This window comes from Rhododendron vialii, chromosome 3a (assembly GCF_030253575.1).
Source record: "Rhododendron vialii isolate Sample 1 chromosome 3a, ASM3025357v1".
NCBI classification, from domain to species: Eukaryota; Viridiplantae; Streptophyta; class Magnoliopsida; order Ericales; family Ericaceae; genus Rhododendron; species Rhododendron vialii.
Window position 1 is genome coordinate 15,686,654 of NC_080559.1, and position 17,813 is coordinate 15,704,466.

At 38.6% G+C, this 17,813-nt stretch overlaps 2 protein-coding genes across 2 annotated transcripts; one reads left to right on the top strand and one right to left on the bottom strand.

Moving 5' to 3' along the window:
• Nucleotides 1-661: 661 nt before the first annotated feature.
• On the top strand, nt 662-6,529 carry LOC131318700 (E3 ubiquitin-protein ligase WAV3-like). The gene is made up of 2 exons (XM_058348636.1): nt 662-1,258; nt 4,037-6,529. Exons 1-2 carry the CDS (start codon nt 1,058-1,060, stop codon nt 5,975-5,977), a joined length of 2,142 nt encoding a protein of 713 aa, XP_058204619.1. The 5' UTR covers nt 662-1,057; the 3' UTR covers nt 5,978-6,529.
• A 4,098-nt stretch (nt 6,530-10,627) lies between these two features.
• Nucleotides 10,628-17,813, bottom strand: LOC131318701 (uncharacterized). Its single transcript, XM_058348637.1, has 5 exons — nt 17,778-17,813; nt 15,894-16,000; nt 13,485-13,700; nt 11,007-11,133; nt 10,628-10,921 (listed from the first exon to the last, which is right to left on the bottom strand). The coding sequence occupies exons 1-5, from the start codon at nt 17,799-17,801 to the stop codon at nt 10,844-10,846; spliced, it is 552 nt and encodes a 183-aa protein (XP_058204620.1). The 5' UTR covers nt 17,802-17,813; the 3' UTR covers nt 10,628-10,843.

Sequence of the window (17,813 nt, forward strand, 5' to 3'; positions counted from 1 at the left end):
AACAGGGAGAAATTAGGAGAGAGAAACTGTACCATTTTGAAGGTAAATTAGGAGAAACGAGAAGGAGAATTGAGGAAGAGAAAACAGGGATATCAGCATAAAAGCATTTGCACCTTTCCTCTCTCCCCCTCTCCCTCTCCCTCTCTCTCTCTCTCTCTCTCTCCCTCTCCCTCTTTACTTTCGTTCAATCAATAACGTGATCCTTTCAATCAACTTTTAGGCTCCGTTTGAACTTATGGAAAGGAAATTAAAGGAAATGAAAATAAAAGAGAAGGAAAATGAGAGGAAAATAGGAGAGAAAATTTACTGTTTACGACACTCAAAATTTTTATTTTTTTCTTTCTTTCTCTGCAACCAAACAATAGGAAAGAAAATTCTTTAATTTTCCTTTCTTTTCCCTGAGTTCCAAACAGAGCCTTAGGCTCCGTTCCAGAAACCTTCTTAAAAAATAAGCAGCTTATTTCATATTTTTAAACTCAAAAATAATATAAATAAGAAATTTTTTAAATTTTTTTTTATCGTATAAAAAATCTCGATAATATCTTCCAAACAAGATCCATATTGTATATTTTTAAATTTTAATAAGTCTATAATTTTTAAACTTAAAATTACCTTTTTAAAAAATAAGAGATTTTTTAACGTTCTGGAACGCAGCCTTGTACTCTCTCTCTCTCGCTCTCTTCACACACCTCAACAACCCAAAACCCAACTAATTCCAAGGTCAAAAACAGATCTTTCCGCTCTCTCTCTTTCATGGCCGCCAAGAAGAGGACTAGTAATAAATCAACAACGACTCACCAATCCCCTCTATTTACCGCAACTCGGTCCTAGCATTCCACACTCAAAACCCACATAAATACCCAAACCCAACCCATCTCTCTCTCTCTCTCTCTCTCTCTGGGTTTGTGTGTTCCACTTCTATTAGTACTCCACATTTCCCAAACCCGCCCCTGTTCTCTTCTCTCTCTCCCCATAACTCTAACATTCTCTCTCTCTAAAACCCCACCTCCAGCTCAAACAGAAGAGCATTTGGAGATCTGGGTTTGGGGCCTCTCACATGGGGAGCAAATGGAGGAAAGCCAAGCTCGCGCTAGGGTTGAACCTCTGCGTCTATGTTCCAACGACGTTGGGCGACGACGACTCCCCGCCGCCGTCCGATGCCGCTCTTCTCTCGCCGTCGGTGATGTCTCCGGCGACGTCGGTGACGTCACCCCACGGGCTCAGGCTGTCTAGGAGCTTCAGCAGGTCTTCTAACAAGGTTTGTGAAACTCTCATTTCTGTTTGTAGTATTGGCGCTTCTGTTTTTTTTTTTTTTGAACATGTGAAAGGAAGATTTTAGTACTCTTTACTGCTATTGCTCTTCTCACTGAAGCTTGCAATTTTGTGTCTGGTTATCTTTGTTCTTTTTTTTATTTTTATTTTTTGTGTGTTTACTGTACTCTCAAAGGACTAGTGTTAGCATACTTTGGAACACAGCTCCGGACACGTGTACTGTTCGATGCATGTGGACTCGTGTACATCCGATTCCCCTGGATACAGACATGTTTTAAAGTTGTGTGCCAAGCATTGCTCTTTTCGAAAACAGCAACTGTAAGTATGAGAGAGAGAGAGAGAGAGAGAGAGAGAGAGAGAGAGAGAGAGAGGAGAAGTAGTAGAAGGCTGTTTGTGAGTTAGGGTGTTGTAAGAGCATCTCTTATGGTTTGAGCCTTTTTTTTAAGCCGAAGTAGAGAGAGAGAGAGAGAGAGAGAGAGAGTTGAAGTAGTAGAAGGCTGTTTGTGAGTTAGGGTGTTGTAAGAGCATCTCTTATGGTTTGAGCATTTTTTTTAAGCCGAAGTTATTTTTTTGGCTTGCTACTGTAAAATTTTGCTAAAATTTAGCAAATTTGCTCCATTCGTTCTAAATCTGTTTTTTTACCTAATCACAACCCTTGGATCACTTAAATCATTCCGTAGATATTTGAACCTAAAAGCTGGCAACACACAAATGCTGATAGCCAAAATTTGACTTTGGCTGCAAGAACAGCCCACCGTTGGAGATGGCTCTAATCATTGTTGCGTATAGAGTATTATTCTTCCTCTCCGCCATGAAAGTAGGCACTCTGTTGTGTGATTGTTTGGTTCTTCCTTTTGTTGTTTGTGTGGACTGGAATCGTCTTGTTAGAGCATAACAGTTCTTGCTCTGTTTGGTTTCTGAGAACGCTGCGGTAAACAAGTTATTCTTTATTTGTTTGCTTTACAGTAAAAACATAGATAGAGTACTTAAACTGATCAAGATGGTTTAAGCAGTAATATTTCATAGGAGTAGCCGAGTAGGGAACGTGTATGCTTCTCTCATGTTGTTAGTTATGAATGAGCATCGAACTTGGAGTTTCTAGGTGCTGCTTACCTGCTTATGCTTTTGCTGAAACCAAGAGGGGTGTGTAGGTTTTTGGAATTATCACTCACGTCGTTTTCACTGAGTTTTGAAGTTTTTCATGATTATTCATACTTTGTTCTTTACTTTAAAGCTTTGATAGTGTGTTCATATATTTTGTAGGCAAGAAAACGGATTTTGCATATTTTTGGAAGTACCACTTTTATCATTTTCTCTAAAGGTTGAATTTTCTCGATGTTTGTTTATCGGGTTGGGGGGAAGTATACCCATTTGACTGGAACATATTCTTCGATTGTTCAATAATTTATGATTTTAATACTGTGTTCCTACTTGTTTCTGCAGAAAATATGTGTTTCTTAATGTACCCCTGATGTTGTCACTTGCCTAATTAAAGTCCTCATATTGAGTAAATTTCTCTGTCCTGTATGTTTGTATTTCATCTCAAATTGATGGAGTTAGGTATTGGTTGTCTTGTTTGCCACTCTGTCGATTCTATGATTAATTAACAAGTCCCTTTCAGGGCCCTTATCATTACGGGTTAATAGTTGAAGACGACTATATAATTACCTTTCCTTTTCCTCCTTTCCATGGAGTGAAAGTACCTTTATTTTGGGGCCAACATATGTTGACTATTGTTTTTCTCTATCTTTCCTGCTATTCACTGCATCAGCAAAAGTAAAATTGGGGCAAGGAAGAAGAAAGATGGCAGCAGTTCCTGATTCAACTTGCTGTGATCCATAAAAATTCGCCTAGTTTGTCCCTCAAAGACTAAAATGTGCTAGGACTTGATCACCTCTTAAAATACTTGGTGGATCATAAATCATTGACCGGGGCATGAGATTTATCCAATTTCTTTATCTTTTCGGTTTTAATTTTTTTTCCTGCTCTTTTTTTCCTGTTCGGGGGTGGGGGAGGAATTATATTTGTCATGTGAAATTTATATATATTTCTAGTCTTCCATGAGCGAAAAATGTGGATTCCAAATCGTGATTAGCACCCTCGTGGATGTCTTGTCTCCTGTATTGTGTGATGCATATTACTTGCCTCTTCTATAACCTGTCAATAATCTTAAGAGCTTAATCAATCCAGCAAATGAAATTCTAAGTTGTTACAATTCTTTGAAGAGTTAACATCCCTTCATGGCGTGACAACCCTATTAATTGTCTTTTTAATCCTCAGTGCAATTAGGTAATTTGTCACTTCCAGTTGTAGTCTGTACTCTGTAGAAGTGGTGTGTCATCTTCATTTCTTTATTCAATGGTCATCTGCAAGTGATGGAGGATCCTCTGGCATATGAGTTCTCGACGATCTGTTTTTCAACATTTTTCCCCCTAAAGTGATACGGCTTTCTGAATTTCAAAATTTGCAGTACTACTTGCTGCTGTTAACTTTATGACGGTCAAAAGTATGTGATTACAGTGTTTGTTTGGCATTCATAGATTTCTTGTGTAGTGTAAGTATTGATTATGACTTGCAAATTTGAACGATTATGGTTTTTATGTGCCTGGTTATGTGGCAGATTTTGTTGATAATTCCAGATGTGAACTGTGATGCTCCCTTCTCATGGATTATGATTTTCATCATCTTAGGTGCTTATTTGCTATCTATTTTGTAGTTTGATTCTACTTCTTGCTTCTGACTGCCATCTGGTCTGTACTTCCAGAAAACTTGCTCGATATGTTTAGCCACAATGAAACGTGGAGACGGCCATGCAATTTTCACCGCAGAATGTTCTCACTCCTTCCATTTCCACTGTATTGCCTCAAATGTGAAACATGGCAACCAAATTTGCCCAGTCTGCAGAGCAAAGTGGAAGGAAATCCCCTTGCAACAGGTTCCCGCTTTTGATCCTCTGCCTGAAAAGGCAAGAATCAGTCCGCTAGACTTGCCCCTAAATAACCCTTTGATGACAGTAATCCGCCGATTACCCTCTCGCCCAAATTCCAATCGGATCGTACCCCCACTATTTCAAGCTCCTGAGCCAGCTGTCTTTGACGATGATGAACCCCTAGATCATCAAACCAATCTCATTGGCAGAAACTCATCAAATACAAAAGCTGCAGATGATAAAGGTTTCCAAAGGACGATAAAGATCCAAACATTCCCTGAAGTTCCAGCTGTCCCACGCTTCAATTCTCTTGATAACTTCACCGTTCTAGTCCACCTCAAAGCTCCTCTTTCGATTTCAGGACAAAATCCCAACAGAAACCAAAGTAACTATCCAGAAATTTCTCGGACTCCTCGCACTCCGGTCGACCTTGTGACTGTACTGGACATCAGTGGCAGCATGGCAGGGACCAAACTCGCTTTGCTAAAGCGGGCAATGGGGTTTGTGATTCAGAATCTTGGCCCAAATGACAGGCTGTCAGTTATTGCCTTCTCGTCAACAGCTCGTCGCCTCTTCCCCCTCAGAAGGATGACCGAAACAGGAAAGCAACAAGCATTGCAAGGTGTTAACTCTTTAGCTGCTAATGGTGGGACGAACATCGCCGAAGGGTTGAGAAAGGGTGCAAAGGTAATGGAAAACCGAAGGGAAAAGAACCCTGTTGCCAGTATTATACTGTTGTCTGATGGACAAGACACATATACCGTCAACAGTTCTGGCAGCAACAAACAAGAACCAAATTACCAGTTGCTTTTGCCTTTGTCCATTCATGGAAATGAAAATGCAGCGTTTAAGATTCCGGTGCATGCTTTTGGGTTCGGCGTGGATCACGATGCTTCGTCGATGCACTCAATTTCAGAGATTTCCGGAGGGACTTTCTCTTTCATAGAAACAGAAGCCGTGATGCAGGATGCATTTGCACAGTGCATTGGGGGTCTTTTGAGTGTTGTGGTAAAGGAGCTACAAGTATGTATTAAGTGCGTCCACCCTAGTCTCAGCATAAGCTCATTAAGAGCCGGAAGTTACCCCAACCGTTTGATGCCTGATCGGTGCACGGGGTTTATAGATGTCGGAGACTTGTATGCCGATGAGGAGAGGGATTTTCTTGTCTCCGTCAATGTCCCAGCCGACTTCTCAAGCACGGAAACTTCATTGATCAAGGTGAGATGCGTTTGCAACGATCCTTTTTCTAAAGAGACAGTAGCTTTAGAAAGTGAAGAAGTTAGGATTAAGAGGACAGAAATTGCTAGACAAGAGTCGGTGTCGATAGAAGTGGATAGGCAACAGAACAGGCTCCAAGCAGCTGACGCAATGGCGCGAGCACGATTGGCGGCCGAGCAGGGTGACCTCGCCAGTGCGGCCTCAATTCTCGAGAGCTGCCGTAGGGTTTTGTTGGATACCGTATCGGCTAAATCCAATGACAGGCTTTGCATTGCGTTGGATGCTGAGCTCAAAGAGATGCAGGAAAGGATGGCCAGCAGGCACCTGTATGAGGCGTCGGGAAGGGCTTACATCCTTTCGGGACTTAGCTCTCACTCGTGGCAAAGAGCCACAGCAAGGGGTGACTCAACAGACGGTTCAAGTCTCGTTCGCGCGTATCAAACCCCGTCGATGACTGAGATGCTTAATCGGTCTCAAGCTACGTCGCTGGGGAGTCCATTAACTCAACGGCTTGTACGACCAGTATGGTCATTTGCCTCGCAACCAAAGCTGAGGTAATGGTTTGGGCCAGGGATGCTCTGTCTCCAAAATTCAATGTCCCTTGTCCCAATGCACTCCCAGACCACTCCCAGATGCATTATATGGAGGGAATGTCTGAACTCGAGGCATAACCGCACGCCTTGGGAGTGTATTGGGACAAAAAGACATGTATTTGGGGGACCGGAGATGATCTTGTGCCATGTTTTGGGGGGCTTCATGGATTCAGATGCCTCCCTATTTTTGAAAGTATTTTTGTTTTGGGGTGGGGATAAATTGGAAAGATGAGAGTGTTTTTGACTGTCAATATTGTTGTTGTCTTGTATATGTGGGGGGATAAAGTGAGTAAAGGGGTGTAAGGGTACGTCTGTAAGTGGAGCAAAGGAGCTCTGGTTAGGACTTACAACTTCTTGTTTTGCATTTTTACTCGTCCTTTGTTGTTGTTGGGGGTGATGTACAAAAGAGGTTTTCCTTAGAGATGTGGGTACAAGTGTTTGTGATATTTGTGGGGGATAGTTGGGGTTAAGTCTTCACCTTATGTATAAGATACCTGCAATGTGATTCTTTTCACAAGTTTATTATGTTGATGAAATGTTTGGTGAATCAAGAACAACTCTGTTTCAAAATATTGATGCAAATGGGATTGCATGAAAATGCAAAGGAGCTCTGGTTAGGACTTACAACTTCTTGTTTTGCATTTTTACTCGTCCTTTGTTGTTGTTGGGGGTGATGTACAAAAGAGGTTTTCCTTAGAGATGTGGGTACAAGTGTTTGTGATATTTGTGGGGGATAGTTGGGGTTAAGTCTTCACCTTATGTATAAGATACCTGCAATGTGATTCTTTTCACAAGTTTATTATGTTGATGAAATGTTTGGTGAATCAAGAACAACTCTGTTTCAAAATATTGATGCAAATGGGATTGCATGAAAATGCAAAGGAGCTCTGGTTAGGACTTACAACTTCTTGTTTTGCATTTTTACTCGTCCTTTGTTGTTGTTGGGGGTGATGTACAAAAGAGGTTTTCCTTAGAGATGTGGGTACAAGTGTTTGTGATATTTGTGGGGGATAGTTGGGGTTAAGTCTTCACCTTATGTATAAGATACCTGCAATGTGATTCTTTTCACAAGCTTATTATGTTGATGAAATGTTTGGTGAATCAAGAACAACTCTGTTTCAAAATATTGATGCAAATGGGATTGCATGAAAATGCCTAAAAAAGATGTGTCCCATGGGCAATTACATTTAAGTTTTTAGGTAGATCCCAGAGATGAAAATATTTTCTTAAAAATCACCAATTTAAGGATTATATCCAATCAAACCCCTCTTCTGAATGATTATTTAATGCTCGCAGGAGCGCTGACACATGGTGCTCTAGATGTCTTTTTTACCACATTTTTTTATGAAAACCATACACTTAATAGGTAGAATCCACACAAATAGAGTGCAGTGTGCTCCATGAGCAAGTAACAATTTTTTTCCTCTTTTGCAACACCTGTGCGGTAGGAAGGCCATATATCCGGAAAGAATAAATATCTATCAAAACGAGTAGTAACTATCAACTAGGCTAGGTAAGGTAGATCAAAATTTGTTCGATAATATGCATCTGTATATAAGCGTATGTGTGCTCCGTAAACACACACTCTCATATAAGTGCCAATGATGTAAGGCATTTCACGTCACTTGGGACGTAATTATGACAAAAAAAACTTGGATTTTGGCTTCTTCATTTGCTAGAACACTCTCCATTGACAAAGTTAATTCAATTGTCTGATATGCAAAACATATGTTGAACTGATCACTCAATTGTCTTTTTCGATCTTGGTCTGAGATACTGTTGTCCTCCTTCGCGACATTTCACAACGAAAGTATGAGCGTTTAGCGCTAGACTGGATCGTAATCCAAAGTTTAAGTAGGTGGGAGCCTTAATTTGACTTCTAATCTAGCGAATGTGTGGCTTAGGAATCCACAAGGTGGTTCTTGCTTTGCCTCAACAAATTAGAGGACTATATTTTCCAACCAGTGTGGGAAAAATGGAAATAAACTAAGAGCTTAAGAACAATGGGGATATTGAATTTAAACCGGAAAACTAATTTCATTCTCACTGAAATAAAAAATTTGAAAATCGAAATCGAAATGGACAAGGAAATAAAGAACCATGGTTAGGCTTACGAAATGGAAACGAACTCAACGGGTTGAGTAGAATCGACACGACAATGGAAAACGGTATGGAAAAGAGAAATATAAGTGCTGGACTTAAAATGATAATACGAGTAAACCAATCCAAACCGAGCATCAATCAATACATGCTATAATTAAATACGTTTTGTCTTCAAAAGCATCCAAATCCTAAATCCTAATTTTCTAGAGAGAGGGAGAGAGACGGGGAGGGAGATGTGGAGAGAAAGTGTGAATGTGGAGGAAAAATTATTTTATGCCCATGGGACACCGCCACATGTTGCTCCACATTCATTTTTCACCACGTCTTTCAATGCATAGAATGAGATCAATGTTAGCGTGCATTGAACATGGACCGTAAAAAAAAACTGCTAAATTGTGTTGCATCCATTCGATACACGGGACGGAAACAAAAGCTAATGTTTATTTTTTTGTTCTGTGCATCGAACGGGTTCAATAATAGTTGTGTTTTAATCAACTGAGGTCGGCTTGAAATGATAATAGGAGTGTTGGACTTTAAATGATACTCCGTAGTAGTAATAGATAGGAGTGGTGGACTCTAGGTTTTGGAACCCTCTTCCTGACTTGGATTCTTGTATTTATGGACCAAGGATCCAACTGAACTGACCAAGGCTAGAATACTTCACATAGCTGGCCATTGATTAGGCCGAATAACAGTTACAAGCTCATGGTACTAGTCTCCCCGTTCCGCTTTTGGTTTTTAAAAAATAAGTATTTATTTACAATTTTCAAGCTTAAAAATAGTAGGCATACTGAAATAAAAAAAAATATGCTATATGGATCTAAAAATTGGAGACATTTAGTCCCTATAGTATTAGTTTTGTACCAATCTAGTCTCCAAGTCTAACGCCGTTAACTTCATCCGTCAAAATGAAGGACATTCTTGTCATTTAAAGTCCAACACTACTAGTATCATTTGTAATGACCAATTGGACCAGGGCAGGGCTCTAATACCATTTGTAAGTTGTAACGATAGTAATAGATAAAAGTGGTGGACTATGCAACAGGTCCATGGTGGCAGAGCACATCCTACCCACCACTTGGACCAGGGGCGGGGCTTTGATACCATTTGTAACAATCTGACTGACCATGGACCCCCTTTCGCCCCAACTCTTGGCTTGAAAAGGTATACCTAAAAAGGTACCATGTAGCCCTAGGTGGGTGTTAATATACCACATGAGACTTTAGCTACCAACCAATGTGCAAATAAACGCTCTCAAACTCCCAAATCTAGGGTATTACAATGTCAAACCTTGCAGGTAGATATTTGTATCCGGCATATCGAATAAGTTAAGTATACAGTCTCAAGAAATTTTATAGATGTTGATTAAATATATTTATCAGTAATGTAATTTAATCAAGAAGTATTTATAATCTTAATATTGGGAGATTAATAAATATTTAGTTGCATGGAGCTCAAAATATAATTGAGATAAGGATGATAGTGCAATTATAATTCATTAGTGGTGTGAATTATAATTTGTAAAATAAAAAAAAAAATAGTCCTAGTGGTATTAAGATTTCTTATTGGCACAAGGAGCCTAAATTCATATCTCAAATTCTTATAGTCTCTAGGTCTCACAAGTTTTTCATAACTCAGAAGGTGGGGCTATAAGAGAGAGAACACAGAGGTCACGTAGGAGTCCGCACTTTGGTATGTGATCGAAATATAAGGGAATATTATTTTCGATTGCCCAAAAAAGAAAGAAAGAGAGAAATATAAAGGAATACGACAAAAGATCATGTGAGGTACAATCAAGCAGAGTTCGTTACGTACAACAATCGGTATGCTTTAGCAGTTGAGTCTGTCAAGTTACACCTATAAGACACTCAAATGCAGTTAAAAAAAATAGACTTCTTTTTCAAAAATAAAGACTATCCATGGTTGAATAAGCGTTGCTCTCGAGAAGGATCAAGCAAATAAAAAAACTTCTTTCTTATGTTATCACCTTCACATTATCATTCCTTTTTGTTTCCTATTCTCTTTTGATTTTTTTAAAAACAGAAGGCATAAGTATGACGGAAGGTACTGAAAAGAAAGTGCCATTTAAATCGATGCAGGAAAATTTCAGTGGAGTAAAGCTAAGTAAAATAAAAGGGAAGATATTTTCAATTTTCATTTATTCATTTGATTAAAAATATTGCTACAAAGTTATTAGTTGTGTATAAAATAAATTCAAAAACAAGATTTTTTTGAAAAACCTCTTGTTATTTTTGTAGGACTAGTTTTAAAAGTAAACTAATAGTGAAAAAAATTTGAAATGTGAATCCCTCAATTTTCTTGAGTCATTGCGTCGTTAGGGCTTTCCTTTAGAAATTAGCTGCGGTAAGCCGATGTTCAGCATACCATCACTAGCATGAATGTGAAACATTGGCATTGAAAAATTGTACTGGCCTAGTCTACAACCATTGATGTTCTAGTAATTCACAACCTCCCTCTCACAAATATAGTGCCCACTGTGCAGTCAAATCACTTGCAAAATTTGAGATACATAAACTGTAATAATATCATATTTTTTCATTCATAGTGGAATAGGGAGATTCAACTTTAGTAGATGGATTATGAACCCTTTATAAATGAAATCAGAGAGAAAGCAAATTACTACCCTAGACTCTAGAGGCCTAGACATACTCTCTGATTCGAAAATCTTTTTCGGGAAGTGACTAATAAACTGAGAAAAATCTCATTTTCAGCTCGGCTTTCCTTCATTTGGCTTTGGAATTTTCTTGTACTCATAATTGTTAATGTCAACCTTCTCTTGCAAGGCCTGTAAAAGATAGCAATGTCATGATAAGATATAAAAACTAATCTATGTTGCTGATATAACATGCGCAAGAAAGAAATTGCTTTACCTTAAGCTCCTCTTCCAATGATATCTTCTTTGGCTTATATGCCTCGACAGGCCCTGTTCTTGAAAGTGCTTTTCTTGTCTCAATGATCTCCCATTCCTGATCATCCTTTACCTTGGCAATATCCTTGCTGCAAACAGAATTTTCCCACATTCACAAAGAAGAAGAACAAGAAAAATATGATAACAAAAACATGTTACACACATCATAACAACTCCATTTGTTGCCATCCATAATGCATGAGCAATGCCACAAGAATAAGAAATTTTACAAAGTTAACTGCAGATTTCTCCTTATCTATTTTTTTTTCCCTTTCTTTTTCAACAACTGATCACCACAAAAACCACAACCCCGGATGATAACAAACAGAAACACCATCCCTTATCACATCTATAAGGGCTCACAAATGGCAATGAACCATAAAAGTGCAGACCTTCTACTGAAAGAACTACCTGTACATCCAGTGTGTAAACACCATTCATATACCCAGCACCTAAACAAGCTTCAGAGCCCTACGTCAACCTCCAAATTTTCCTTCAATACATAAATACTGGTATTAGCACTCAGTATCTGCATTCCAGCTCAAACAATCTACCAAGTAAACATCTACAAACGTCCCCATGAAGTGATCCATTTGTCAGAGTTTCTCCAAAGAGAGAATCTTGCCGAACCCTCTATTAGAAACTTCGACAGGTAACTTTGTTTTCAAATGGGTGAGACACACAACCAACAGAGTGGCGGATAGTGTTGCTGCTCTTGCTTTGAGGGGTTTATTCCTGCTTGGATTTCTAGACCCCTTCCTTGTCTTCTTTGTTAGCTTTAGGTGTTCTTTCTGTGTAGCCTTCGGGCATTGTTTCCCGTTCACTTTAAAAAAAAATTTTGACAGGTAACTACCGTTTCAAAATATTAGCAGCATTGGAAGCTAAAAAATGCATCACAAGAATGGAAGCAGTATCTCCAAAAATAAAACCAATCCAATCATCCAATTTCTATACATGGTGTTCTACAACTCGGTCTAGGTGGCCAAAGTCAGCACCTAGGTGCAAGGTAGGGGTCCAACACCTAGATTAAAATCAGCCTAAGCGCCGATTAGTTCGCCACTAGGTGGCCCTCTCCGCCCAACTAGCGCCTGGCGACTTTTAGAACACTATTTATACAACCTAATCATCATCGACATAGATTCACAATCATATGCACATATTTAGCCAGTTATCACGTAATTGTCCAGTGTCCACAAACAGAACTCATCTCAAAGTAGAAATCTAGAGTTTTGTATTTCTACAGTTTTGTTACAACTACTACAGATCAATATTCTAGACTACACACATCAAAAAAGACGAAAATATATGCTAGATTGCTAATACAAAACCGATTCCATCATCAAGTACCTCTACAACCTAGTCATCATAGATAAATTTGAGCATTTATCACATCATGTCAACAAACCGAACTCAAATAAAATTAGAAATCAATACCTACCTTATTAAACCAAACCAAACCAAACCGAGCCTTGCGTCCCAATCAATTGGGGTAGGCTACATGAATCTTTTTTCTCTATTGAGCTCTGTCAAAGGTCACTTGTTCACTTAAACCCATTAGACTCGTATCTTTGCACAAAATAGCATCTAATGTCAATTTAGGTCTGCCCCTCCCCATAGCGTTGCTACCCAACTCTTAACTACTGCATCTCCAGGTCTACGGTAGACATGCCCAAACCATCTTAGCCTATTTTCTCTCAACTTCTCCTCTACAGGTGCTACACCTACCATTTCACGAACCATTTCATTTCTAATCATGTCTCATCTAGACTTACTACACATCCACCTCAACATTCTCATTTCTGCTACCCTCATCTTGCTCACCTGTTGTTTCTTAATAGATCAACATTTTGTCCTGTAAAACATCGCTAGTCTTATGGCAGTTCTATAGAATTTTTCCTCCAATTTCGTGGATATACCCTTTTGTCACATAGTACACCAGTAGCGCTCCTTCACTTGAGCCACCCCACTTGGATTCTATGGGTCACATCATCGGCAATCTCTCCATCTTTACTAATAATTAAGCCTAAATACCTAAAATGGTCCCTCTTCGGTATCTCCTAGTCTTGGATCATCACTTTTTCTTCATGCGCATTGCTAGTACCACTAAACTTGCACACCATATACTCAGTTTTGCTCCTGCTTATCCGAAAACCCTTTGACTCTAATGCTTCCCTCCAAACTTATAATTTCGTATTAACGCCTCTAGCGGTTTCATCTACAAGGACAATATCATCTGCAAACATCATACACCATGGGATTTCCTCTTGAAACTGATTAGTCAATTCATCCATAACTAAGGCAAAGAGGTACGGCTCAAGACTGACTCTTGATGCAATCCTACTCTGATTGAAAATTCACTTGTTTCCCCTTATTAGCATCTTAAATAAGCACTGGGCAAGACCATAATAAATCAAAAGACCTAGTTCCAAATAAAACTAACCTGCCTTGCAAGAGATGGCCGAGGCCAAGGGCTCCAAGCACTGTGAGCGAAATCATGGGAAGCCCATATCTGATGAATGGGGATTTCCTGCCCCATCGCTTGAACCCAGAAGCCGAATTCTGAAACCTAGTCTTTTCGACATTATTATCAATTTTCTTTGGCTGATCTACGGCTGTGTTGATGGTTGTCATGTCCACAAACCCAAAAAATAAAAACCTGCATATGATTGATATTCCAATTAAACTATTAAGTAGGCAGACCATATGAGAAGTCAAATAGCACTATCTGATTCAATCCATAAGTAACTAGCGAATTACTAGTGCCTAAATCAAATGATCCAAACCAATGATCCAAACCAATAATATCTTGTTACATGATTATGATCTAAATTCAACAGCAAATGGGTCGATTATGTTGTTCCACGGGAAATGTCATTGAAAATTTGAGAACCATAGTTGATGACTGCATACCTGTTAGGGTCGTTGCCCTGTGTTAGCTATTGTTCACTCTTTCACAATAAAGATCATAAAATTGGGTCCGGATCCTCTCCCCATTTTTCTCTCTACACATCGTGTGGAGCTTTTGTTCTCAGACTGCCACCGCATTCATGAGGTAATTGGTCGGTTGTGAAGATGCCACCTCATTAATGTCCAAATGCTGCTTGAGAACGTTGTAGTTTGGAATTTCCCCAAACTCGAAATGCTATTAATGCTAACAGAGTCCACTCGTCTTCTCCCATAATTTTCTCTCTCTTCCCTCTCTGTTCTCTCTCATTCGATCCCTTTGTTTCAACCTTGAACTCGACCCAAGGTTGACCTAAGAAGAACTGCCCCGTAATATATGCAGTCACCATCAAGTAAGATTTCATTTATCCGATTTCAGTAGAATGAAATATAACGAATTCCATTCCATACTTTAGCTTTCTTTTTGCAATACACAAACAGATCCCATGTTTTGGGCTTAATCAAATAGATCTCATTGATTCTTAAACCAAATTTACTCTCTCTCTCTCTCTCTCTCTCTCTCTCTCTCTCTCCAAACTATGTATCCAAGGCCCAAATCCAACATGAATCCTTCAATTCCTCGTGTTTTAATCAAGGCACAGCATTAAAAAAAATTAAAAAGAAATAAACATATCTCTCTCTCACTAAATGGGTTTACATAACTCTCTATCACACCAAACTATATATCCAAGGCCCAAATCCAACATGAATCCTTCAATTCCTCATGTTTTAATCCAGGCACAGCATAAAAAATAAAAAAAGAAATAAACAAGAAAATAGCAGCCAAGAAGATAGGCAAGGAGAAGGAGAAATGCACATAGGAGTTTATACTTTATACCCTCTCCTGATAGAGAAGATAGGCCAGGGGATATGAGAGAGACGCGGGGGGGGGGGGGGGGGGGGGGGGGGGGGGGGGGGGTGGGCATCAAATTGAAGAGAAAGGGACCGCGTTAGGTCCCGTTAAATCAAAGCATCTCAACTTTTAGGGGAAATCACCAAACGGAGTCGTTCCGTTGTCAAGGTCTGCTCATTAATGATGTGGCATCTTCAAAACCGACCGATTACCTCATTCATATGGTGGCAGTCTGAGAACAAAAGCTCCACACGATGTGTAGAGAGAAAAATGGGGAGAGGATCCGGACCCATAAAATTCAACGTACCTAGGGGTGGGCAGATGCGCGAGTCACGATAGTGTAGGATTATTTACCATCAATGGTTCCCCCAACAGGTAGTGTGCAGCACACTCATTCCAAAGATGAAATCAGCTTCATAATTTGACGTTGGAATTGAAGCGCCAAAAATACATGAAACCTATTTAAGAAGATTATATCAAACATCTAAATTAAGCTAATGTTGGAATTGAGGTTCTGTGGACGCAAACCCAATCACCTATTCTCTCAGCAATTGCAAACCAGCATAGCTAGCATAGAATTGTGCATGCCTTTAAAAGCATGACCAATACATGACCAAACAACACTGTACTAGGCATATCAAGCATCATCACACTACAGAATTTAAATCAGTTAGTCTCAAGGAAAATTAAAACCAACAGGAAAATTTGCTTTGACATGTCAAGAATCTCAAGGCATTATAAAGTAATAACTACTAACCAAGTTATTCACATGTTAAGAGGATGAAGATGAGAGACAAATACTGGTTTGTTTGAAGAAAAAAATCGAGGAAAGAAATATAAAACCCATCGAAAAAGGGACTTTATTTGCAAAAGCTACCAAAGAGGAAGGAAAAAGATAAGACTACCTTTGTGAAAACGAAACACAATCAGGAAATTGCCTTTTAGTTTTGGGCTTCAACCAAATATGGCCTTAGGGATGTCTTTTAATTAAAACTTGTCCTTTGGCTCCCTTGTTTAGATACTTGCACTGGAAATGCTCTGAAGCAAATTTACCCCCCACGACAAATGCATTCTGAAATGCAAATTCGAGCCGCCGATTCAGCAATGATCACCGAAGTTCTTCTACCACAGTTGTTGACTTCAAATGGTGACAAAAAGACCTGAAATCGCCCCAGAATCATAACTTAACACCCAGCAAAAAAATATCTACATTGCTCTTCCTGTTTTCTTTTGAATCAATCAACAAGTAACAACAAATGATTGCATCTCAGAATCAAGTTAGCCATTATTGCTTCATTAGCACAAACATCAAAAGTAGTGCATGCAGTTAAAATGGTGTTCAAAAAAATAAGTAACAGAAAAAGTCAAGAAACAAATGTATATTTTATTTAACAACGACAAATGGGTGTTCAGAAAACAACCAAATCGGATGCTCGCCATTTTGTAGTCATTTTTCTTGAGAAATAACACTAATTTGCAATAATACTTTAAAATAAGTATCAAAATTTGAAGGTAATGTCATATAATCGTTATGCGCAATGGTGATTCAATCGACTACCATCGTTGCTGCAGATTACAGTATAACAAATAAGGCCTGAAAATGGGTCAGCGGAGAAAAACTTAACTATTTAACTATTCTTCTACATATGGAATGATCATATTAATACTGGATTAGTGTGAGATGGGGTTATTTTGTGTTTAGCTAGTCCTTTTAGAACAAGAGAATCCTCTATTGCCATCTAAAAGTAGATGAGAACGGATTGCATGGCCAGACTTTTAAGAACTAATATGACCACTAATAAAGAAATCTACCTTACTACTGTCCACGGTAAAAATAAGAAACAGAAGCCAAAAAAAAGTTCATGCATCCATCCTATGAAATAAAACAACACATGATACCTATAAAGGTACCTATCCCATGCAAACCATGTTGGTAAAAAACAGAATTAGAGGAATCTATATGTAGAAGGAAATGCAAATTGCACCAAGAGATTTTAAAACCCTTAAAATCTACCTGGTAAAAAATGGAATTATAGGAATAAGTATATGAAAGGAAATGTAAATTGCACATATATCCTTCCTAATTTACGAATTTTATGGTAAGCCTACACATATCCTTTCAGAAGTTAAAAGAACATTAATTATGATGCTTTAGTATGAATACAACTTTAAAATTGGTTTGAAATATTGTAGCTTTCATCTTCTATCTCAACTATTTCCTAATTCCTAATACAACTTTAAAATTGCTTTCAAAAGAATTATCCAAAATCATGCACCCAAAGATTTTTCCCCAATTCGTTACAAGTCTCACACAACCCGAACTACAATCACGCGAACTAAAAATTAATAATTCCAATAATGAATTGGGGGCCAAAAGGCAGCTCTCCCATGCTGATAAAAAAATTTATATAAAATTCCTTACCACGGCTTGGCCATCGAACTTAAATTGGTGTCATAAATCACAACAAAAATCTCCAAATTATTGAACTTTGAGTCTTCTCCACTACAATTCGGCTAAACTAAAATACTCCTTCACATTTCTATACCAAAAAAGCTCACAAATTATGTACCACTATTCCACTACAATATGGCTAAGCTAAAATATTCCTTCACACTTGTAGACCAAAAAAGATCACAAATCATGCATCATTGCCAACAGTCGAACCCCATCACTATACAAACCTGGCCAGTGTGTGACAATTTGTGGTCTATACCATAACTTAAAACGAGGCCCCGGTATATATAGTCAATATGCTCTTCAGTCTTCTCAAATTCAAAAACAGTTAACTAAGTTTTAATGAATCCATGTCAACATATAAGTACGAAAAATCCAATTAATCATCCTTGTGGCATAAGAAGTCTTAATCTTTCTCAGCCGAGAGTGGGTTTCTTTTAGACACAGAAAAAATTGTTTATGAAGAAAAATAGGACATGTACCTTATAAAGTTTTGAATTCATCATCAAATCCTAAAT

Excerpts from the sequence above, each read along its gene's own strand:
- LOC131318701 (XM_058348637.1), bottom strand. The coding sequence starts at position 17,801 with ATGATGAATTCAAAACTTTATAAG. Across the intron at positions 13,701-15,893 it reads GAATGCATTTGTCGTGGGGG|GTTTTTATTTTTTGGGTTTG; the intron begins GTAAATTTGCTT and ends AATCATATGCAG. Across the intron at positions 10,922-11,006 it reads CATTGGAAGAGGAGCTTAAG|GCCTTGCAAGAGAAGGTTGA; the intron begins GTAAAGCAATTT and ends TATCTTTTACAG.
- LOC131318700 (XM_058348636.1), top strand. The coding sequence starts at position 1,058 with ATGGGGAGCAAATGGAGGAAAGCCAAGCTCGCGCTAGGGTTGAACCTC. Across the intron at positions 1,259-4,036 it reads TCAGCAGGTCTTCTAACAAG|AAAACTTGCTCGATATGTTT; the intron begins GTTTGTGAAACT and ends CTGTACTTCCAG.